This window comes from Condylura cristata, unplaced genomic scaffold (assembly GCF_000260355.1).
Source record: "Condylura cristata isolate star-nosed mole 26May11 unplaced genomic scaffold, ConCri1.0 scaffold00016, whole genome shotgun sequence".
Classification (NCBI taxonomy): Eukaryota; Metazoa; Chordata; class Mammalia; order Eulipotyphla; family Talpidae; genus Condylura; species Condylura cristata.
This window is the reverse complement of record NW_004567117.1, coordinates 34243552-34268675: the sequence shown is the minus strand read 5'-3', so window position 1 is coordinate 34268675 and position 25124 is coordinate 34243552. Positions and strand designations below refer to the sequence as shown.

At 36.7% G+C, this 25124-nt stretch overlaps 1 protein-coding gene across 1 annotated transcript in view; it reads right to left on the bottom strand.

Moving 5' to 3' along the window:
• Window positions 1–25124, bottom strand: part of DCC (DCC netrin 1 receptor) — a 977719-nt gene that overhangs the window by 138252 nt on the left and 814343 nt on the right. Inside the window, exon 15 of the mRNA XM_004683911.1 lies at window positions 8827–9021. Within this exon, the coding sequence (XP_004683968.1) occupies window positions 8827–9021 (195 nt within the window). The remainder of the gene's footprint in view (window positions 1–8826; window positions 9022–25124) is intronic.

Below are 25124 nucleotides of genomic sequence, written 5' to 3'. Positions count from 1 at the left end.
ATATTCCATGCATGAAAAGATTTTTTTTTTTCTGATAGGAAGGTGAGGCTGAGGTTAACATTATAATTTACATTGTATTCATTGAACTCAGAATGCACTCTGGGAGTTATAAAGGTTCATTTCTCCACAGGCTAAGAGACTTATTTCTAAGAGCATTAAAGTTAAATTTACTCTCCAAAAATACAGTATGACAGTTAGGATTCTTTCTTGATGAATTCTGTGACAGAAATCAGGAAATAGATATAATGTGGTTTGGCATATTGCACTCCTGAAAGGATGAAAGTTTTGGCATACTGAAATAATAAAATGCTTAATTGTTTATTAAAGTTGTCTATTTCTGATCAAAATCAATTAGTGGATCAACTTGAAAACAGAAACATGAAGGCAAAAGTTTTTGGGTATTGGCTCTCAGATTGATCTGGTCAGCGATTTCTGAGTGGACAGAAACAACATGAACCCATGAGTTCTCCATCTTACTGCCTGGAGAAATCTGAAATCAGCATCAGAGAAAGTGGGAACCCAGAAAGTGGCTGATCATCTCTGTGAATTGAGAATACAGAGTTGGAAGTATGAGGTGACCAAAACAGCTGTTTGTGGCAAAGGTTGGGGAGGGGGGCGGTTAGCACCACAAAGAAGAAAAATACACAGAAAGAGAGTTCTAAAGGTCTAGTGAGGACCTTTTGTGCCTCCACCTCAGTATTGATCAGTTCATGTAGAAAGGTACAAGGTTTCTATCTTTGAGAGAAGATTTTCCTTAAGATTTCCCAAGGCTGAGAGAAGAGTCACCCGATAGTAGCAACAACTAAATCTGTGGAGCGCCAGGGTCAAGCATTGTGGATTTCCACCAATCAGATGGACAATCAGTAACTTCAAGAGAATCTGGGTAGAAACTTCAGAAGGTAACGATTTAGTAGGCACAGAAATCTTCAGGATCCCACAAATTACAAATAGAGAAAGTTTGAAAAGTACACAAATTTGGCAAACATGCTAAAGAGCAGGGAATGCAAGCTGCATTGAGAACAAGCAATAAATGAAACTCACTCCCCTGTGACATAGATGAAAGCATTTGTAGGGAAGAACCCTGAATTATTGAAAGTATCACTCCATACACTCAAGAAAATATGAAAAGAGTGAACATGTTAATTAAAATGTGGAATGTATACGAAAGACCCCAAATAAACTTCTAGAGATGAAAAGTACTTTATGTAACATGAAAAACAAAAAACAAACAAACAAACAAACAAACAAACAAACAAACAAAAACACTGGTTGGGATTAAGAGAAGATTAGCCATTGCCTGAAGGAAACAATTGGAAAAAGATACAGTAATAGAAGTTATCCAAAATGAAGCACTAGAAAAAAAATTACTAGATAAATAAATGTATGTAAGTGTGGGGGAGAGAGGGAGGAGTGGTGAGGTGAGGTGGGGAGGAGAGGAAAGGGGAGCACAGATTCTGTGTCACAACCTGAAACATTACATAGTGCAATCACAGCATCAGAACCCAAGGTGAAAGATATGTGTGGGGGGGAGACAATTGAAGGGAGAATCCCAAAATGTTTCCACTTTGATGAAATCTTTAAGCTTACTGATGTAAGAATCACAAAAACCCCAGACAAGATACATAAGGGAAAATGCACAAAGATATCATAATATAAAGGAAACCACACAAAGGTATCATAATAAAATTGTGCTCAATCAATGGTAAAAAATAAAAATCTTCAAAGGAAACAGAAAAAAATCAGCACACAGGTACAAAGATAAGAGTGATAGCAAACTGGGAAATATAAAAAACAGTGGCAAATATCATTTAAAATGCTAAAAACAAATTTGTTGATCTAGTATTCCACCTCCAATACAAATTCATTTAAAAATCAAAGGCAAAGTGAAAATCATTAATCATGAACCTAACTCCATTACAAAAAAATATTAAGGATGATTTTCAGAAAGAAAGAAAAATGATAACATTTGAATATCTGGGTTACACTAAAAATGTGTAGTTATATACAAAAAAAATTGTTAAATTTCTTGATTTTTAAGACATATTAATTGTTCAAAGAAAAAAATAATAGCAAAATATTGTGAATTTTGTACTACTGTATCAGAGAGAATATTGATAACTTAAAGCACCTTTATATAAGACCTGGGGATGTGATGTACAGCTGATTGATTATAGCCAGCACTCCATGTGGAATATCTAAAAGTTGTAAGATGTTAGAGCCTAAGAGTTTTCATCATAAGGGGAAAAAATAATTTTTTGGTAACTGAGGTAGACAGTTATTCAATACATTTATTGGGGCAATCATTTCACAATATAAGTCACTAAGCTGTACATCAAAAGCCTTCCCAGGTTTGTTGTTAATTATTAATGTTAATTACTTAAGAAAACTAAAAAGGAGTAAAATATCTGAAAAATAAAGTGAAAAATAATCACCTAAAAAAAAGATATATATCATAAATTCTAAATTTAACACTACAGAACCAAAATAACTACAGCTTATGAGTCCACAAAGATTACAATGATTACAAATAACTGAATTAATCCCAAAGAAAATAAAAAACAGAAAAAGGGCACAGAGAATAATGGAGTCCAGAGATGCCACAGATAAAACACAGATAGGTCAACAGTCACATTATACGTAAATGGCCAAAAAAGCTTAACTAAAAATCAGAGATTTTTGAGGTTGGAGAAAAAAACAAGGTTGCCTAACTTTGTGTTGCCTACAGGACACCCACTTTAAAGTCACAAAAGTCTAAAAGTAAAATAATGGCAATCTATATGTTATGTCATATACAAAAAATAGTCTGCCTATTTATATTAAAATTAGACACAGAGTAGACTCCAGAGCCACAACTATTACCACTGATAAAATGGGATAGTTCATATATGATATGGTAAGTGATAATTCATCAAGTTGCTAGGGCAATCCTAAATAATTATGTGCTTGGTAATAGAACATCCGGTTACAGAGAAGTGGGAATTAAAGGAAAAACATTAATCTGCAAGTATAATTGGTTAATAAACCAGATGCCCAGCCATCTGCTTTTTTTCCTCTTCAAATTAGCCTGAACCTAGCTCATGGGATAAGAGTTCTCAGACCACCATGATTAAAGTCTGGGACTCATTAAAGCTGTGATTTGTATCTGAGCAGAACTTTTGAGACTGGGTCCTACCTCACTAGATTATACTGCTGCTGAAGTGAAGTGACTTAATTATCCCAAAACACACTGTTGTTTGCTATAGAAAGTGAAGCTTTATTAGTGAACTCTAGCTCAGTCCTGGTAAAGTGTTGGTCCTGGTCCTCTTTCTTCATTCTCATGAACTGGGTCTTTGCATTTATGACAATATTTATCTGAATGTTAGTGCAACATTTAACTTTCTTCATTAAAAATTAGCCTTGACTTTTCTTGTTTAGCTTGGTTCTCTTGCTGTCTCCCTTTATTTGTAAGATGGGGGTTATGCTTGACACTAATAGAATGGAAAGGATGAAGGAATAGACTGGAATTAGAAAAATTCTGGAAAAATGCACTTGAGTAGCTGTCTGTAAACAGTAACAGACATGGGCAATTTAGGAAAAACTTGAGTTTTTCTTAGCCCAATGAAATATTTTCTAGAAAAATATAGAAGACGGAGGAAAAGTTTGTGACTGTATACTTGAATTTAGTGTTGGTGGGATGAATAACCTGCATAATCCTTTACCAATTTGATTTTACAAATGACAGCTTAGGTTATAAAATGCAAGATAAAATGTGGAAGGGCTTTGAAAGACAGAAAAAAAGTGGAAATTTGGAGATTTCTAATGAAATAGGCATATATTTTTTTCATTCCAATGAGATCTGTTTTCCTATAGTTCTATAATAGTATTCATCTTTTGTAACAGATTCTTTCAAATAGCTTTAGAAAATTCACCAGGTATAAGACAATGTATCTCCTTTGGACCTCTGGGAGTAAAGGTGAGAAAAGAGTTACAAATAGAATAGTATGTATTATTAATGAATCACCCTGAGGTGGTATTTCAAGACTGCTTGGAAATGCCTATAGGTTGGAAGACACCAAAAAAAAAAAAAAAAAGACTCATAAAAGAAAAAATCCATTCTTTGTGATTTATTCTGAGTAATGATCTCATGAAGTGACCTTTTTCCTTTCCTCTCTCACTCTTCTCTGGGCAGCCAGTGCTCATCTTGATTGAATCTCACTCTCCCACTCAGGAGTTTCTAATCAGCATTCTATTATGGTGGAAATCAGTTTACATTTCTGTCTTTCACGCTGAATCAAATGTCACTGTGTTGTTTAAATTTTGTACTCATATTAATATCAGCAAATATGTTTGCTATAATTCTATGGAAAGTTGCTTGAGCTTAAAAAACTGAAATCCTCAACTCTTTTTAAAATTACATACATTATATATAATTCATGCTTAGGTGAACACTACAAACTTCAAGGTTTATAAACAGGTTAATTCAAAGCCTATGGGACTACATTATTAATATTCATTAATAGGAGAGATGCAAAATGATAAGGCACTGACCTTACTTAGATGAACATGCTATTTTTAACTTTATAGATTTGAAAGTGGCTTTACTTTATTATTTTGATTGACTCTCATAAAAAGCTTGTAAGACAGCATATTATCCTGTTTCACAGAGGAGAAATCTAAGGCTCAGGAGACGAACAGTGGAGATGAAAAGGCTACTGTGTCACATGTTATCAGTGTTCTAATCGCTCAATTGATACCACAGGATTCTCAACAATTTTCATCAGGAACAGAATATACATTTTCTTAATTTTTTTAAGGAGATTTTGATAAAATTTAGAAATAGGTAATCAATTTTCCACCAAAACTAAATATTTTGATTAAAGAAAAACTTCCATATTTTGCAGTTATCACTGAAGTAGTCAGAAATTTATTGAAAACAGATGTGAAAAAATATCAAGGATTTGATCTTGTGGATCTATATCATGTATAGATTATCAAACCTAGTGCTGGGAATCTTAGGCTAAGAGGAGTAAGGTACTAAAAGAATAATTATTGATTGTAGTACAAATAATAGTGAATAAAGTTCTATGCCTACACTAAGTAAACATTTCTTGATTTTGCTTTAAATTAACCACCATTAGATATTTTTCAAAATGAATTTCTAGTCCTGAAGCAGACCACGCTAGCTACCTGGTGTATATATATATATATATAAATGAATAAATGAATTATTATGCCTAGTAAGCAAAATCTGTTTAGAAGTCCTGATCTTCTGACATCAAAGAGAAACGAAAGTTTGTTGGTCAATTATAAACCAAATGGCTTTTTCATAGTCTAAAATATAACCATGATACTTGAAGTTATGGCTGTTTCTATGTTTAAATGTTATTACAACATTGTTTAATTCATTCTTCACTGTTGTGCAGTCCTCAAAATATAATTTTATTTTGTCTATTACATATGATGTCTAGACAACTTTGTGTTCCTAAAGCTTAGAAATTTTTATTTTAAATGCATTATAAAGATTCTATGAAACTAATATACCTATTTTAATGTTCAATAGATTAAACATTAAATTGGTGGTTTCTAGGAAATGTTTAAAGGTAAGCTTGAAGGAATTCTTTATCTTTATGAATAGCAGAACTTATGTCTAACTTATAATCTGACTAAATAGAGGAAACATGTTGAAAAAATACTGTTTATTTGCATAACCATGAAGATACTTGAATAGCGATAAAACACTAATAAATTTATTTCATATTTTAAGTCATGAAGCGGGACATAACTGAAACTGTATTAGTAGTTAGAACATAAATACATGTATATCTATATTTGTGTGTGAGTGTTTGAGAGACAGTAATTTCTTTTTGTAGCAGTTTTAAAGTACGAACTCATGGCTATCTTTTGATACCATTTTACCTTTAACTGTTTTCCTAGCTCTTTAAAACATGCCACACAAATAAATTTCTAGTTTTCTTTTTGGAGAATTCTGTTTGGAGAGATTTGTTATTGCTAATCTCCCAATCATGTTAACTTTGCTAGACTTAGAGACTTCGGGAGAGGGGGGGAGAGGGGAGAGGAGGAGAAAGAAAGGAAGGGAAGGGGAGGGGAAGAAAGAGAAGCAGGAGACTTTCTTTGTAATCAAGAACATTATTATCAAAAAGACGTAGTGGCACAAAGCAGCTTTCTTTCACCACTGCATTCTGAGTTTGCACCACATCCTCACTGTGGGGGAGCCCAGGGGTCTCTCCCTCTGATTCATGACATCAAGATGAAGTGTCAGAAATGGCGTGTACTGAATAATGGATAATGAGAATCCCCTGACATAGGTTTGATGGCCATGAAATAGGAGTTGTATGATGGCCTTAACATTCAAACACAGGGATTGAGCAAACATTATTTCCAAATGCCAAGCTAACTAAAATTGAGGAGGTTTTTAGTAGGTGCCTCTCTTATTAGTGTTTGAAGCAATTATAGACAAAATGGGCCAGTGCAATTTTCCTCCTATGCTGGGAAAATCTTTTTTGCTACTGCATTTTAGCTATTCAGATTCCAATCAGGAGCCTCATCACACACGTTGTGTTTGTGAGAGACCCTGGAAATCAGTAGCACGCTTCCGATGAAGAGGTCACTGCACTTCATTGGAAATAATATGATGTTAAATCAACAGGTAGAATCAAATTACTCTTTGCTTTCTGAGAAGTGTTTGAATTATTGGCAGCTTATATAATAACATATATTCCTTTTATTTCCATCCAATGCCATCTTGCATGGTAAAATCAGATAGACAATGAATAGAAACACTCTGCATGTGAGCTCACTCAGTAATGAAAAAGATTTGATGAATTCAGAAATATTGCAATTGAATTATTGTATTTCATAAAATCAGATTAAGTAAAATAGAACTCAGATTGGGGAAGGAGCAAGAATATACATAAAGAGGAGCTTGTTATTTCTGAGTTACTGGTTTGAAAATTCTTTTCCCCCTTTTTTATAGTCACACTGACATAATCACAAAGCTTTATCTATGAATGTTAAGGCAAAAGAATGTAGTGACATATAATTGACAGAAATATAAAACTGACAATATTCTTAGAGAAAAAAATAGATGACAAATATATTGACTTTCTTTTTGTAAAAATTATTAAAACAAATAATCCAATCAAAAAATGGGCAGAAGAGCTAAGTAGATGCTTCTCTAAAGAAGCATACAAATGCCCAAGAGGCACACTAAAACAGAAGTCATCATTATTTATCATCAGGGACATATATATCAAAACCACAATGAGATATATTCTTGTACCTTTTGAGAATGGCCTACAATATAAAGGTCAGAAAAAAGGGTTAGTGAAGGTGTGGAGAAAAAGGAACACTTGTACACTGTTGGTGGAAATGTAGACTGATCCAAATCCTCTGAAGGAGATATGTGTTAAGAATACATCTATTTTATAAGCCACCAGATTGATTCTCAATATTTACCCAAAGAAGGCAAAAATACTGATTTGAAGGGATATACACAGTCCTATGTTCACTGCAGTACTATTAACCACAGCCAAGTTATTGGAACAACCTATGTATCCTTGGACAAAAGAGTGGGTTAGAAAAATGGAATACTACTCAGCCATAAAAGGATGAACTCTTGACACATGTGAAGACTTGGATGGAACTGGTAGGGATAATACTAAAGGAAATATGTCAGAAGGATAGAGACAAATATTGGATGGCTCCACTAATGTGGAATATAAAGAAACAAAACAAAGTCAGACAAAATCAAAGCGATTATCAACCCAGGCAATTTGACTGGAATTGAGAATGCAAGAAGTGGAGAGGGCCCAGTGTCATGGAGGATGAAGGGTGCCTCGTGGTGAGTGTGGTATGCTGATGTGCAGTGAATACTGTGACCCCACACCTCACAGTATTGTAAAACAGTCCCTCAACTAAAAATGCATGATAGGCAATTTAAAAATTCTAAAAGAAAATAGTTACTAAGTGTAGATATTTTCACTGGGCAATGGAAAAAGAGAAATGATCCAAGGCACCTTGGTGTCCTTATATGCATAAGCAAAGGCACCTAACTCCCCGACTGAAACTCGAGACGAAGACATGTATAAATGTGTGTGACTGCATGTATGATAGATAAATAAAGAGAACTATTGGGCCGTCCCCGGTGGCGCAGCGGGTTAAAGCACAGCACTGAGAAGCTAAAGCCACTTCCGCATGAGTTCAATTCCCGCCTGCCCAGGAGGTGACCACATGGCGCTGCAGACCTCTCCTGACCCAGCCGCTGCTCCCCTCAGCAGTGTACTTCGTCGATCTGCCTGTTCTGCTCCCCACTCTGTCTATGGTGAAGCCTCTCGCCGCCCCTGAGCCTCTGGTCTGTACCCCAGTTCTGTATGCACAGAGAAATAAATCTTTTTTTTTTTTAAAGAGATTTTAAGAATATATAGTACAAGCTGAAATAAAATACTTTATCTACTGATACTATCATATGATTTTTCACCCTGCCTTTAATCAAATTGATTTGCAAGCACTGAACCACCTTTGCAAGCCTGAAGTAAATCCTATTTGGTCCTGACATGTGATCATTTTGCTATACTGTTGAATTTGATTTGCTAAGACATTTTTAAGGATTCTGTATCTATTTTCATCAGCACTACTGGTCTATAGTTTTTTCTCTTTGAGATATACTTATTTGATTCTGGTGTCAAGACAAAGTTTGGCAGTGTTCCCTCCTCTTCTTTTTCTTGGAAGAATTTGTAAAGGGTAGTCATTAGGTCTTCTTTGAAAGAAAATCGTTGAAAATAAATTGTCCCATTCTCTTATTAACAGAATAAAATCACAGCTACTCACCTAACCTCTCAATGGAATAGTAGCGTTGCTTGCTGTCCACGCGCACGGTCTCAGCATATGGGCTCCCAACACCGTAACCAATTATGTAACCTCGGACTACAATATTTGGGTTCAAAGGAGGAGTCCAGCTCATGATGATGCAGTTGGTCTGGGGCCTCACATGAAGGGAACTTGGCTGGTCAGGGACTTGAGACTCTAGAATTCAAAGAGAGACCGTGTCAGCTTATCTTAGGGTAGAACATGGTGCACAGGAAAACTTCCCATTAAGTAAGACTTCATATCATACTCCATGGATTTTGAAATGACTATCACTTATCATCCATGTTCTTGTTTCAGGATGTGATGTATATTCCATATTTGATTTGAATTTCCCAGAATATCTTAAGCACAAGTGGGCACTGAATCCTCCCATATCTACTAAAGCTTAAGGTACTAATATCTTCCTTGGGCTAATTTTGGTCATATAACTGCTCATTATCTATCACTAATACAGTATGAAATCAAGGCAGGCATAAGAATAGAAAAAGCAATAAACTGTCAAAAATTCTCTAGCCCAAGGATACTTTTCTCTGATATAACTAGTAAAAATAGTAACAGCAACAACAACACTCCACTGTATTCCTTTTTTAAGAACTTGTCAGAAAAGGGCCCTCTCTGGTGGTGCAATGGGTTAAAGCGCAGCCACTTCATCAAGAGTTCGATCTACCACCCAGGGGTAATCCACAGGGTGTGGCAGACCTCTCCTGACCTGCCCGCTGCTTCCCTCAGCAGTATACTTCACAAATCTACCTGTTCTGCTCCCCACTCTGTCTCTGGTGAATAATCTCATACCCACCCCCACCTCTGGCCTGTACCCCAGTTCTATATACATAAATAAATCTTTAAAAATATTTATTTATGAGTTTTTCTCAGCATAATTAGGGTAATACTAGACTCATGACTACTATATCTGTGAAAACTGCATTTAAAATTTTTTTTTTAAATATTTATTTATTCATACAGAACTGGGGTACAGTTCTATACCCAGAGATGAGGGGTGATGAGAGCATTCACCAGAGACAGAGTGGGGAGCAGATCAACGAAGTACACTGTTGAGGGGAGTAGAGGAAGAGACAGGAGAGGTCTGCTGTAACATGTGTGTCACCTCTGGGTCAGGGCTCGAACTCACACTGAAGCAGCTGTGGCTAGCTTGCAGTACTGCATCCTGACCCGTTGTGCCACCAGGGAAGGCCATATTCATTTTTAATAGAAAGGAGAGTGTGGCCTGGATTAAAGCCACACAGGTTTTGGAGTGTTCACATTTGTTTAATATCAAACTGTCACTTACTAGCTGTGTGCCCTCATACAATTATTTACCTTCTCTAAGTTTATCTACTCACTAAACTGGCATTTCAGATACTGACTTAAACATGGAGCTCTGGAAAATAAGAGTTTGCATCTGTACTACTTCTCATTAGCTCAGATCTTCAGATCTTATCATTGTAGCCTCAGTTTCCTGATACACAAAATAAGGACCCAATAAAGTCATATAGTACTGAGATTTAAAGAGAAAATGCACAAAACACTAGCATTGTTTATAGCATGTGAGTTCCAAACTGATGTTAGCTGTTAGGGAGAAAATGTGTATGTCACCTCGACACATAAAATTTTCTTTTAAAGATAATGTTGGCTGAAAGTTAACAAAATGACAATGTGATATATTATCACTCTTATGATCCTATCCCTAAAGAAATGATGCATTGTGTAAAGTGATCATTATTCAATTAATAAATATTTATATCATCTAACTATGATTGGGGAATGGGCGAGGTGCCTATGATGATTAGGACATCAGAGACAATGCATATGGTGACATAAATCCTGCACCCTTGGAGTTTACAGTTTAATAGGAGAGAGAGATGAGCAAAAAGGCAGTTATAGTATATTATGATAAATATTTTGATTGATTCAATACAGGCACAGTAACCCATTTTTGACAATTAAGGGTATGTTCTGGGAATAAATCCAAGGACGAACACACCCATCTAACCTTTCATAGTCCATGAAGTGCTTAGTGCTCTTCTTGCCAATTAAGTTTAAAATATTAGAGATCTGAAACTTATTAATTTGGGGGTTCATTATTGTTTTCCTAACTGAAAATCACAAAAGGAAATCCATGTTAAATCATGCAAGAAAATTTCATGACTAAAGGTGCTTTCATTCTTCAAGATGACCACTTATGGGCAAAAAGGGATGTGTTATTATTTTCCTGTTCTGAAAACCTGTTGTATAATATGCAAAGGCTCATAAAACAAATCTCAAAATTTGGATGTGAACTATAACAACAAAATTACAAACCTGTACCAGCATCACTAAGTAAAAGTAATAAAGAAGATGAAAAAGAGAGATGTATACTTTTAACCTCATCTCCATGGAGGATCTCATACATATCCTTGAAAGGGAAAGGACTCTACAATGAATTCTGTTCAACACATTTGAAGCTTTTGCAATTATTATCAAAAGAACAAGATAATCTGCCTGATATTCTATTTATAAATTTAACTAAGTACTATTTAGATTTTCTACACATATGAATTTTAAAACAATCTTCAATGACTTGGATGACAATATTCAAATCTTGTAAAATAAAAGGGAAAGAAAACTATGTAAAATGTTTTCAAGTGAAAAACTGAATTTTTTTCAGAATAACCATTTCCCCACCTTTTCAGCAACACTGTGGCAGCTCCCCTCCATAGCATTACTGCCCACTGAATGACATTCCTCCGAACTTCAGGCAAGAGTAGTCAGGGTGACCCAAATAACTCTGACGAAGTGGACTGTTAGTACTATGATGCCTCTTTATTCCTCACTGCATAAAAAATAACTTGAATCCCAGATCTAAATCTTTAATAACTTTTTAATATCTTAAGCAACAAAGGTGTTACTACTTAAGGATACGTAACTGCCTCTTGCATATGCAGTGGGCTTTTACTACTCAATTAGGATCCCAGGCCCAGAGGGAAGGGTGGGGATCCAGGTAGGCTTGGACTTAAGTCACTCATAATATGTGGCCTTATCATAAAGATAACTATGTTGAGGAATCTTCCTAACCTGGATTAGTCCATTTGCGCCAACCCACTTGCTTCTTAATATAAAGACAGAAATGACAGTTTTCATTTAGGCTGAGTGAGTTTCCTGTAACACAGATGACCTATGGATTGTGAAAGTGGTTACTACCAGAATGAACTATTAAACATCAATTTAGAATATTTTCTGTAGAAGGAGGTGATATGGTATTCTTTGTTTGCAGGCTAAACCTGAAATTCTCTATTCAGAAGTACATGAAAGATTTAACAAGCACCTCTAGGATACATTGCATATATAAAGCACAGAGAAGTATTAAGGTAATTATTAAGATAATTTGAAACCCAAGAACACATTTTGCCTGAAATATCCAAATTAATGAGGCCTAAAATTTCAACTGGAGTCTGAATTATCAAGATAACTAGGTCAACTGCCATTCTTGATTATACTATGGAATTATGGTTTTTGTCTTGGTTTAATTTGGTTCCAAAGAACATTATTATTATTTGAATGATGATTACATATTTCTGCTAATGATTAAGGTTCATATACAGCACAGACTAAGAGATGCATCAGGTTACTTCCTGAACTATTTTAATAGTTACTGAGCATCTTTTACATGCCAGTCCTAAGACTCAGCTTTGGGGACAAAACACCAAGAAAAAATAATACACAAACTAGGAAACCATGAGGATATGGCAGATGCTGTGCTGTTTAAATAGTAACTGATTCACCAAGGAAAGCATCCTTTGTAGCTTCTAAGGAGAATGAAAACAGAACCAATGAAGCAGGGATCAGGGTGGGAAGCTTTATAGGCCAAGGAAATAACTTATGCAAAGGCCCTACAGCAAGAATGAGCTTTGCATTTGATGAAACCAAAGAAGCTCATTATACTTAGAGCATAGAAAGTGAGAAGGAATATGAAGATGAGAAAGGAATCAACCAGTAGGAATGCAAAATGGTGGAGTTGTGATGAAGCATGAAGTTTCCAGAGAAAGTAACAGAAAGACCACATGACCGAACAATTCCACTTATGGGTATAGTACCCAAAGGATTAATAGGAGACTCAAACAGATACTTATATACCTGTGTTCACTGAAATGTCATATGTAGCAGCCAAAAGTGAGAAGCCACTCAAGTGACCATCAGTAGATGGCTGGGTAAACAAACCATGGCATGTTCATCCTACAGCAAGTCTTTCGGTTTTAAAAAGGAAAGGAAATTCTGTTACAATATGGATAAGCCTCTAGGACACTGGGCTAAATAATAAAAGGACAAACAATTTTGATTCCACTGATACGAAATTTCAGAGTAATGAAATTCAGAGACAAAGCAGAATGACAATGGTTAGTGGATGGGGTGGGGAGTTACTGAGTGAGAGAGTTGTAACTCTGCAAGGTGAAAAGCATTTTGAAGTGACATGACAGTGTGACATGTACTTAATGCCACTAAACTGCATCTTTTAAAATAATATGGTGCATTTTAGAGATTTGCATATTAAAACAATTTCTAAACATTAGTAGACTGAAAATAGTTTTTCATTCATCTTTCTGGACATTAGGAGAATAACGTCCATCTTCGGGATATTTGGTGATTACAGTCCAGGAACTCTAGATTGGATTTGAGCGATGTGGGAAAGAGGAAACTCAGGGATAATGTGTTTCACGTGGGCACCTGATGAATGATGTTCTGAGATGAAGAAAAATAGGCAGGTTCAGTATATGAGATGCCTACTAGTCACACCTGTGGATGTGTCAGGGAAGTGGAGTTACGTGTCAGGGAAGTGGAGTTACGTGTCAGGGTTTGGTGAAAGGCTGCAGACAGACATATGATGTGGAAGCCATCAGGGCACAGAGGGCCTAGTGAATAAGTGTCTCTGAGTGATGGTGCTACTGCATGGGTACGATATAGTATAGAAAAAAGACACACCGAGGTCACGTTACTGCTATGTTCAAAATCCCCTCCAGTCTTCTCACACCACATTGAAAAGTTGAGTTTTTCATGATGACCTACACGGTTGTGTATGATCTCTGCTCCCCCCCCCAAACCCTAGCTCTGTCTCCTTCTCCTCTGCCATACTCTCCTTTGCTCACCTCACACAGCAGTTCACTGCACACTGGGTACTGGGCTGTTCCTCGAACGCACCAAGCCTGGCCTGGCTTGACATTTGTATTAGTGGTATTAGCAATACCCTCTGCCTGGGATGCTCCCCTCAGAAATGCCTTCCTCCCTTTTCTCCTTCAGTTTTCTGTTATTTCATTTTCATTTGCAGCCTTCCTTCCATGGCCACCATATTTAAATATAATCTCTTTTTTTCCCCAAGGGGTTTATAGACACTCACTCACTATGCTGCCTGTTTTTTTTTTTTTTTTTTTAAGATTTATCTATTTATTCATACGGAACTGGGGTACAAGGTTCAGGGGCGGTGAGAGGCTTCACCAGAGACAGAGTGGGGAGCAGAACAGGCAGATCAACCAAGTACACTGCTGAGGGGAGCAGCGGGCAAGACAGGAGAGGTCTTCTGTGCCATGTGGATCACCGCTTGGGCTGGGGGTCGAATATACTCTGAAGCAGCTGTGGCTGGTTTGCAGCGCTGTGTTCTAACCAGCCGCACCACCAGGGAGGGCCCTGTGCTGCCTTTTTAATATGACTGGCCATTATAATTTGTTTCATCTTCTATAAAAGGTCTATAATTTCTGTACCCCGAACAGCTCTTGGCACAGAAAGTTCAAAATTATGAGAGCAAAGTTTTCCTTTTCTATAAGGTTGAATATAAGTGTTATTATGTAGAATGTTCCTTAAACAGAAAATCATTACACTTTTATATACTATAGTCTGTAATATAAGATTTTTAAGGAAAAAAAAAAACAGAGATGAAAATGCAGTACGTTCAGTGGCCAGCAAGATCAGCCTCTGCTGGCTCTGCTGGGGGTGGCACTGCCACGAGGTGCCAGACTATTGCTACTTCTGACAAATACTGCCATAGTTACTCTCTATTCAGTGGGCTGCAGGTTTTACAGGTTATTTTGCTCAAGTTTTGTTTCAGTCCTTAATAGCCTATACTTTTTTTTTTAATTTATTACAAAGTTTATTTTTACATCATTTTGCACATTTTTTTTTCCATCTCGATTGTAATCCCCATGGGTTTCCCATCACCAAATCACCCCTGTGCCACCACCATAGTCCCAGGCATTTCCCTCCCTTCCCCCCCCCCCCGTTTTTGATCCCATTCCCCACTCCACCCCCACAGAATGTCTCTGGTATATGGTTGCTATTTTTGTTATTTTCTCGCCTGGTCCATTATACTCCTGCTATGAGTGAAACCATCCGGTATTTTTCTTTCTCTTTCTGGCTTATCTCACTAAGCATGATCTTTTCCAGCTCCATCCAAGTTGCTGCAAAAGACATGTGTTTCTCTTTTTTGGTTGCTGAGTAATATTCCATTGTATATATGTACCACATCTTTCTAATCCAGTCATCTACTTTTGGGCATTTGGGCTGCTTCCATGTTTTTCCAATTGTAAATAAAGCAGCAATAAACATGGGGGTACAAGTATCTTTTTCAATAAGTGTTTTTATATTAGCCTATACTTCTTTACTAAGAATTACATAAGGCAATTGCTATGCCCACTCTCTTTCTACAGGCGCCTGATGAATATTAATGTGTTAGTTTCTCTTGGAAGACCATCTCCTCTCCAATGGACATCATCTTACTCCATCTGCTGAACTCTATCAACTTTGAAAATTATGTGCTTTTTTACTGAAGTCGTTCTATTCACCATTGAAATCCACTTTGTAACTTTACACTTCTATCATGGGTTTAGTATTAACTTTTTAGTCTATTTTAAAAAAATGATGACCAGCAAGATTCATGCAGAATTGTATAGTTCTATGGGTTTTGCCAAGCACGTAGATCCATATTATGACCCGACGTGGTATAGTTTAGGAAAGTTTGAACTCTGGCAGCCTTATCTGCTGCTATCCCTCAGTATTAATTCAAATAATAAGTTAAAAAAAATTCACTTCTGAATGAACACGTGCTCTGTCATTTTCAGCATTGTTTTGTTCTTGTTCCTCATAACAATAAAGGGATAAAATGTGTACAGGCAGAAGCATCACTCTCAACATTTAGCACATACTTCATCTTTTAACCTTTCAGAGTTTACTTTACAAAGTTAAGATTCATAAATGTAACTGCATTTTACCTTTATTTACCTTGAAGATAGATTTTCCACATTTTAATTGTTTCATGACAATGAATGTTAGTGTTTCTATGTTTTCCTTTATTTTTAGCTACTTTGATATCTTTAGTATTAATTTCATTCTATTTATGCTCCAGAAATTAAAGATGGATGTAGACAGAAACAGAGACTGGGGAGTAAGGGACAGTGAAAAATGGAATCAAAGGCACAATGTTCCAGTTAGGTGTCTGTCCCGAGGACATGAATGAAAGAACGGGGAGCACAGTGAGCAGCATTTTGCTCCCTATTTGGAAAACCGCTAATTATTGGTCTTAACACAGGAGTGAATTAGGTGAGGTGACAGATACATGAACTAACCTTACCATGGCAGCCAGCATGTTGTACACCTTGCATATCTTAAATTTATATAATACAGCAACAGTTATTTATATCTTAATATTTTTAGAAAAAAAGGTAGGGCAAAACTGGAGAGAAAAAAGGATGCAGAGGGCCCTCCCTGGTGGCGCAGCGGGTTAAAGCACAACACTGAGAAGCTTAAGCCACTTCCACATGAGTTCGATTCCCGCCTGCCCTGGATGTGATCCACATGGTGTGGCAGACCTCTCCTGACCCGCCCACTGCTCCCCTCAGCAGTGTACTTCGTCGATCTGCCTGTTCTGCTCTCCTCTCTGTCTCTGGTGAATCCTCTCACCCTATATCCCATCTGGCCTGTACCCCAGTTCTATATGAATAAACAAATAAATCTTAAAAAAAAAAATGCAGAAATTCCAGGGTAACAGGATTCTAAAAAGGGGGTTTTGACAAACTCAACCTGTTAGTATCAAAATAGTGATTTCTAATTCTAACTGGCATTTCTGGGGCATGGTGAGGGGGTGTTCTGTGCCCTCCTGTTCAAGTTAGAATACCGGAAAAGTGACACACTCACACACACTCCCCTGAGAGAACAGCTCTGTTTCTGCCATCCCACAGTTCCCTGGGGCTGCTGCTGGATTCAAGCACCAGATAAGGTCTGGCAAGTCCTTTTAACTAGTTTCCCCAAATCAGAGAGAGGGAGGGTGGGGTAGTTCCCACTGGTGCTCATTCTGGAGGCTTGAGGGAGTGGGAGTGCTTAATGAAGAAAGACCCCTCCCCGCCTGGAAGGAAAAACCTTAAAAGCTCTCCTGCCTCACTGCCCAGCTTTCTGCCCTCTGCTCCCTGCATGCACAGTCCTTTCTGGCTTCCTAACAAATACTTTGTGATACTTTGTGAAATTCTTTGTGAAAGGCACCAAAGACCCTGGTATATCATGGTCTTTGACTACTAAGGCCGAGCAAATAACCTGAAGTCTTCCTGAAGAGGCAGCCTATGCTCCTAGCGCTTCTGAACCTCCACACACTGGTTATGGTTCACACAGATAGTAGCTCATTGAGAAAAAAGAAGGGGGAAGTAAGATACTTCTTAGGGTAGAGTGGCTTACTACCTTACCCCAAGTTTGAGCTTAAGAAAAATTCTAGATTCTTTTTTTCTATGGTTCTTTATTGGTTACACAAACTACAGAATCCCAGCGCCAGACTACTGAAGAGGCGACAGTCAGGAAGCCGATTCCCTCTCTGGTGCAAGGTTGGACAAAACTGACCTCCAGCAGCTGACACTTCATATGACAAAACAGCAGAGAGTCTCTTCCTGTTTAGGGGGAACATGGGTGTATATCACCCTGAAAACAAGGATAAACTATAATGAGGTCCAATTTAATTGACTACTTGTAGTAGTGGGAAAAAATAAGCATGACAGAGATGAAACACACCATGAGGCATTTTTTTTAAAGCAGCTGCATTATCACATTTGGAGCACTGGCCTCTCAGTTTAGATTTCTGGGACCCCAACTTCAATTATTTCTGCCACCATGCATTCTGTCAGCTCCTCTGTACATTGAATAATCTGCAGATTTGTGGTCATTTGAATGGTACTTTTAATCTGATGGGGCCTGGGTGCCAGCACTGTTTACTGTATTTCTCAAATACGCCAAGAAATGCCTCTATCCTCTGTGTTCTGTTCTGATCTACATGTCAATTTCTATATCAGGCAGTATATATTGATTTCAAATCAGGCTTTATAGTAAATGTTAATATTTATTCTTCTGTATAAAAATTTCTTGGAATTCTTTTACATTTATCCTCCTGTGATGAAGTTTGTTCTAACTGGAATTGTTTTAAATTAACCTTTAATTTGTAAAGAACTAACATTTATATGATAAGTGTTTACATCCAGGGTGATATACCTTTTATCCTTTTATATATTTGTGTTATTTCATGTATTTTAATAAAATGTGAGTTTATTTCTTTATAGCCTATTAAATTTAATCCTAGATATTAGAATTTAGGTGGATATATGAATGAATTGCTTATATTTTATTGTTTATTGATTGCACATATATGAAAACACTATTTTTGCATACATACATGCCCTACTTCATTAAATTTCTTCATTGTTATATAGGTTTTTAGTGTAATTTCTTGGAATTTTTCAACCACGCAATCACAACGTGTATATAAAAATAGAAATTTTGCTTCCATAAAACAATAACTGGTGGGGGAGGTCCCAAACCCCCAAAACCCTGCTAAATAATAAAAATTGTAGTTGGAATCTCCTTTTGTTAATTTGATTCTTAAAGACAGGTGTTTAGTGTTTTATGGATTAATATTAACATTTTCTCTTAGTTTCTTGCAAAACAATATTTTTAGAGCTTCCTTATACTCCCATTTTAGTATGAGTTTAAAATAACATTTATTTAAAGAAATGCCTTCTTGTATCTATTGTCATAATTACATGACAGCATACTTTAGAATATATCAGAATTAGATGGTGGGCTTTTAAGAGGTACTGAAATTAGAGCCTGCTTTTATGTCAGGAGGAATTATAATACTGTTATATTTTATTTATAGATGAGAAAACTTAGGTGTTAGTGAAGTTAAGTAATTTGCCCAAGATCATACAGTGAATGGAGCACTCATTAAGTCTTAGTACTTGAGAGCTCATAATTTATCCATTTCATTAATATTTAGAAAAAGCCAAGCAATCATAAGGACATCAAATATTTCACGAACATATGCAAAAATCTGCTATGATCAAAGAAAAGACTTAAGATTTCTTTGAAAATGTACTCAATTCTAAATATTTTGTGCTATCCTCTGAGATTCTGAACAATCACTTGCCCCCAAATTGAATCAGAGTCTAAATTGCTTTCAAAAATGAATCTTGGCTTTGCCTGCAACATTCCTTATATGTAAGATGAATTCCACTTGAATAAGGGGACAGATTCTTCAATTTCATGATGGATTGGCTGCTGCATCACTGGCTCATCTCATTCCGAAAGACTATTTGTCAATTAGCAATACAGAATATCACGAATGGCTCCAACTGAATGCCCAGCTGAAAGAAATCCTTTTTCGTGACATTCCACCTACTCTCTTTTGTGCATAAAATACTAATATAAAATTATATCACCAGAAGACCATAGTGTGAGCACACTGCTATGAGCCCCACACCTTACTCTCAAATTGGTATCTTTCTCCACTTACTTGGACATACTTTAGTGTCATACATTGGTTTTTAAGAGACATGCATTAAAAAAAAACCTGTGGGCCCTCCCTTGTGGCGCAGCGGGTTGAAGCACAGCACTGAGAATCTGAGGCCACTTCCGCATGAGTTCGATTCCCGCCGCCGCCTGCCCCGGAGGAGACCACATGGCGAGCCAGACCTCTCCTGGCCCGCCCGCTGCTCCCCTCAGCAGTGTACTTTGCTGATCTGCCTGTTCTACTCTTTGGTGAAGCCTCTCACTGCCCCTGAGCCTCTGGCCTGTACCCCAGTTCTGTATGAGTAAATGAATAAATCTTTAAAAAAAAAAAAAAAACCTGTGAACTTCACGTTGGTTTTTAGATATTATTTCCAGTTTATGAAATGCAGAAAATAGAGGAACTAGTAAGTGATCTGACCAAAAAAAAAAACACCTAGGAAATTTTAAATATCAGAAATATCAGGGCTGTTAAAACTAGAGTATAAAAAGATCAATCTTTTCAACACACAAAAGTAAGAAAAGAGGATTAAGATAGACTGAGAGGTTTAACAGATGTAAAATTGCATACATGCGTGTGTGTGGCCCTAGATTAAATTCTAGTTTGTGTAAAGGATCTATGAAGAAAAATGTGGGTGTCCATCAAAGAAATCTGAATACGATCAGGATATTAGATAACATTATTATCTGTAAAAATAAAATATTATCTGTATTATCAAGATATTAGATAAATAATTATCTGTAAAAATAAAAAGAAAACTGGAAAAAAGCTCGAAGTGTAGTATACATTGCATGTTTTTATTTTGGTTATATATTGCTATCTCCATTATAAGATAGAACTTTTGTATATGTGTATATTTTATATGTTATATAAAGACAGAAATTAAAGAAAGTTAGGATGTTCATAGTGATAATCTGATCATCTTTGCATGTCAAGATCTGTGTGATTCTGTTGTCTATGTTTTCTACCTACAACAGTACACTTTTACTGCTTCTGGCTGCTAAAAGTGTAAGGATATGTTATGGTGGGTTTGAAAATATGTCAGTAAAGATCCATCAATATGAGCTTAAACAGTATAAATGTATCTGATAAAAGTTGTTTAAAATTACATATTAGTATAATAATTTAACACCTTAAACAACTGAAATTTTGGATCATTATGTAGTGACCTTCCTTGTTTAAATGTTCTTGGCCTTTAAAAAGTTTTCTCTGGCTTTCTTCCTTTCTCTCTCCCTTCCTCCCATTCTCTTTTCACCTTCCCCTATTTTTCATTCTTCAATTAGTCAAAACTTATTTTTATTATTTCTCTTTCTCTTGCCAAGAAATATTCTACCTTCAACTCCACTTTTTGAATGTGACAATTTTAATATGTATTGTTCCTCTTTCTGCCTGTCCTAATCATCCGTTATTTCATTATTATTCATAAAATAAGATTTAATATATTTCTTCTCAAAGCCATATTCTAAGTGTCACATATAGTGAAGTTTCCAAAACACAGGAGTTTTTTCATGGTTCACTTTCAAATCAAATGAATTTGCAGTATTACCATTTTACCATTACCTGATCCGGCTAATAGGACTAATTATCTCTTTCCTGGGAGCAGGAAATTAAAGTCTGTTTCTACCTGCATTTTTTGCTACATCACCGCTGCATTTTCAAGAATCTGTGCATTGCTGATTTTTGCTAGCCATGTTCTTCCATTTTAGGTTAGGGCTTTAATTTCAAATAATATTATTATTGATTACACATAACAGTTTCTACCAGTTGCCTTCAAAAATAAAGTAACAAAATGCAGCATCAACAAATCCCCAAGCACAGGTCCTTGAAGGATACCTTGCTGAGCTTCATTACAAATTCACTCATATATTTATGTGAGATATTTACATAAGAACTTTAGGGAATTCTAATGATCTTTTTTTTTTTAGCTGAAATTTTGAGGCACAAAATAAATATTTTAACACTTCCCAGCTGTTTGCAATAGCAAACAAGCTTTCAGGGAACCCTGAGCAAACAGAGAGGTTTGGCTCTATAATGACTTTAACAAAACGTCCTAATTAAAAGGGCGATCCAGAAGGAATTGGGGTATTCTTCCAAGTTACTGTTGATCAGCACTGACTACAGCCCAGCAGAGAAGGTGAGGCGAGTTACAAAAGTCACCAGACAGAAGGCTGCTTTCAGCTATCTGTACACCCCTTGGGCTGCAACGAGAGACTTGAAGGCAAGGGGACAAGTTCACCAGTGGATTCACCTAGGGGAAGCAAGCACCTGAGTTCGCTTGTAGTAAAGATGTCGTTGGTGACAGCAAGGAATGTGTCCCGTTTCACTGGGTTTTCAAATTGCTTTCTCTTTGTCCATGATTTAATGGAAATCAAAGCAATTCTGTATGGAAATTTCTGATTTTGGAGTATTTAGGACTCAAAGCTTTCCAACATTAGCCAAAAACACTTCAGAAGAAGTCATTTATATCTTATTTTATGATTTAAACATTTACATGAATAAGTGAAAATGAGATGAATATTTAAAGCAAATCGCCTTAGCTTAAACACACATACACACTATGAATATATGAATACTGCATACATCAGACAAACTATTCTTCTTTTGAGGTTACTAACAGCCACATGACACGTGAGCTTGTCTATTTGCCCAAATATTAATTCCTATGAGGGTTACATATTTTAATATTTGAGGGGTGCAGTGGTAAGAAGAAATAGATGGGAGGAAGAGGCGCTGAGTCTGTTTGGGGGGGGTGTCTAAGTGAAACTGGGTCAATAAACTGATAACATGGAACCAATAAACTGGTCCTGCTCATTTCTGACAGCGAGCAAAGCACTGCTTTCAGAGAGAAGGGCTCCTATCCTACCTGTATGCTGCTCAGATAGTTAAATGCCCTGAAATGGCTATTATTGTTCATTATGTCTAAAGGTGAACTATCCCAAACCACAATCTCTACCAACACTGGGTGTGAGAAGTATCAGCTCCACTAGCTTTCATTTAGGAAATTTTGGCTTGCCTTTATTCAGGTCGCTAATGCACACATTAAGGTGCAGGACAAGTATTAAGTACTGGCTAACCAATTACAACTGAAATGAGGAAGCAGAAAAGCCGAAGTAGCTGAAATGTGTTAAAATACTTGACTTAAGGTAAAGGTACAACATCTGAATGAGTCAGTATGCATTTCGAATGGAGGGTGGCAGAAATAATTTTCCTAAAATTATTCTTTTTGAAGAATGTCTATTATGCTGCCCCATGCATGTCTTCCTGTCATCTGGTTTTCTGTACTTATTTATTTAAAGATTTATTTATTTGTGTATACAGAACTGGGGTACAGGCCAAAGGTGCGGAGGAGGTGAGAAGTTTCACCAGAGACAGAGTGGGGAGCAGAACAGGCAGATAGACGAAGTACACTGCTGAGGGGAGCAGCGGGCGGGTCAGGAGAGGTCTGCCACGCCATGTGGTCACCTCCGGGGCAGGTTGGGATCCAACTCAGGCTGAAGTGGCTTTAGCTTTTTAGTGCTGCGCTTTAACCCGTTCGCTACCAGGGAGGGCCCCATCTTGGTTTTCAAACTACTTTCCCTGAAATTCTAGTTCAGATACTGTATGTTTTCATAAAGTCTTCTCAGTCAGGGCACCATTACCTGCTTTTGCCTTAACGGAGCTGTTCCCATCTTTTCCACATCTATACTTCCCATGACCAACCAAACTCTAGTTGCTTTTTGTACTTTGTAATAACCACTCCAATAAGGCAAAGGATGAAGGAATGCTGTCTACAGAAGAGGGACATTAGTAAGCCAAGAGCATGGAAAAATCAAATCCCATTAAGCAGCATGTACTATGACTGCTCAGAGCATAGAAACTCTTGTGAAAACAGATGTAGAACTCGGAATACCTTTTGATCGCATGGCTAAGGAAAGCATGCAGTTACAAATGGAAGCTTTGTGCCACTCAAGGAGCTGCGATTAAACATTTGATTCCACTTAGATGGTGACTCACTCAGACTGAGGAGAAAGAGTACAGAAGTCAAGTGAAGCGCCTCATTCATCTTGGACCTTCTGCACCTCCGCTTCATTTATTTTCACTTCTTCCAGTAAGACATATAGCTCCTGAAGTTTGGGTAAATGGTATGACCTCATTTCTTATAGTCTTTGGCCCAAATGCACTCTTTTACTATGACTAGTTCAGCTCTGGAGACTGAGGGAAACTTTGCTCCTTCAACCTGTACTGGACCTTATAACTCACAAAATCTGGACTTGAGTTCATGTTTATCAGTGCACTGATTTGACCCAGTTGGTTAAATCTGCTTAAGTTTCTCTTCTTCAAAAGCAAGGTTAATCAGATCTCTTCTACAAAGGTAGATGAGAAGATCAAACACAAGTACATCAACTTTAAAAGTTATTTTTCAAGTATAATAAAGTATAAAGCATATGGGTAGTTTACTCTTAAGAAACATCACATCTTTAGGACTTTACTTCCAGAGATACTGGGCTCCTTGTCATACTTTAGCCAAGAACGGGTTTCCAAACTCAGATGTCTGTTACTGCCATTGGCTACACTGGCAGGATCCTATGTTACCTATTCACAGGCCCATTTCCCTATTTTTGCAAGGCCTGTGAAGTCTCAGATCCCTACTCAGACCAGTGCTCCCCAATCATTCACTTTCCTTGCAATGATTTCTTTCTTCAGAGCATTTATTATAACCTATTTCTATCTCAATAAAATGCATAAACCTTCACGAGACCTCATTCATTATCTCTAGTACCTAAAATAATGCCTCTTATATAAGAAAGAATACACAGTGAACAAATGAAGCAATGAATTAATAATCCCTAACCAATTAGTGAAGGATATAGGTTTTGCAAATTATGATTTGGTATAACTTCTACATTTATTTAATCCAAAGCAAGAAAATAGTATCTTCTAAGCTCCTAGTTACTTTTCTGTAAAGACCTGTAAAGACTAGTGTTTGCTCAAGGTTTGTACCAAGTATACTGTCCCATCTTTTACCTACATCTTTGCGAAACTCAAGTCTGTGAGAAAAATAGAGTCACAAGTGACTACATGTTATTTAGGAAGAACAAGGGAAGATCAAGGAGGCGGAAAACAAGAAGGGATTCAAGGCGGGGGAGCAGATTTGAGAAACAGTGATGCGAGACAAACTGGTTCAAGAATAAAAAAAAAAAAAGTAGGAGGAAAGGGATACCAAATTTTTAACTTTCAGTGACTTGAGTATTTTCAGATGTTGGTGTTAAGGAATGAGAATTTCAGTATCAGTGATTTAGACAATCATGTTCTGTCATCTCACTTTCAATACATATTTTACATTCATATATACTTTTTCTGATACTAGTTTGATCACCTAAATTTAAGTTATTCATAACTTTCTTCTTTTTCACATATCTCTTAGTTTCAAGAAAATGTACTTCTTTCATTTGTAACTAATTCTGTAGGGTGTGTTTTTGTTTTATTACTTAGACCCCTTTCT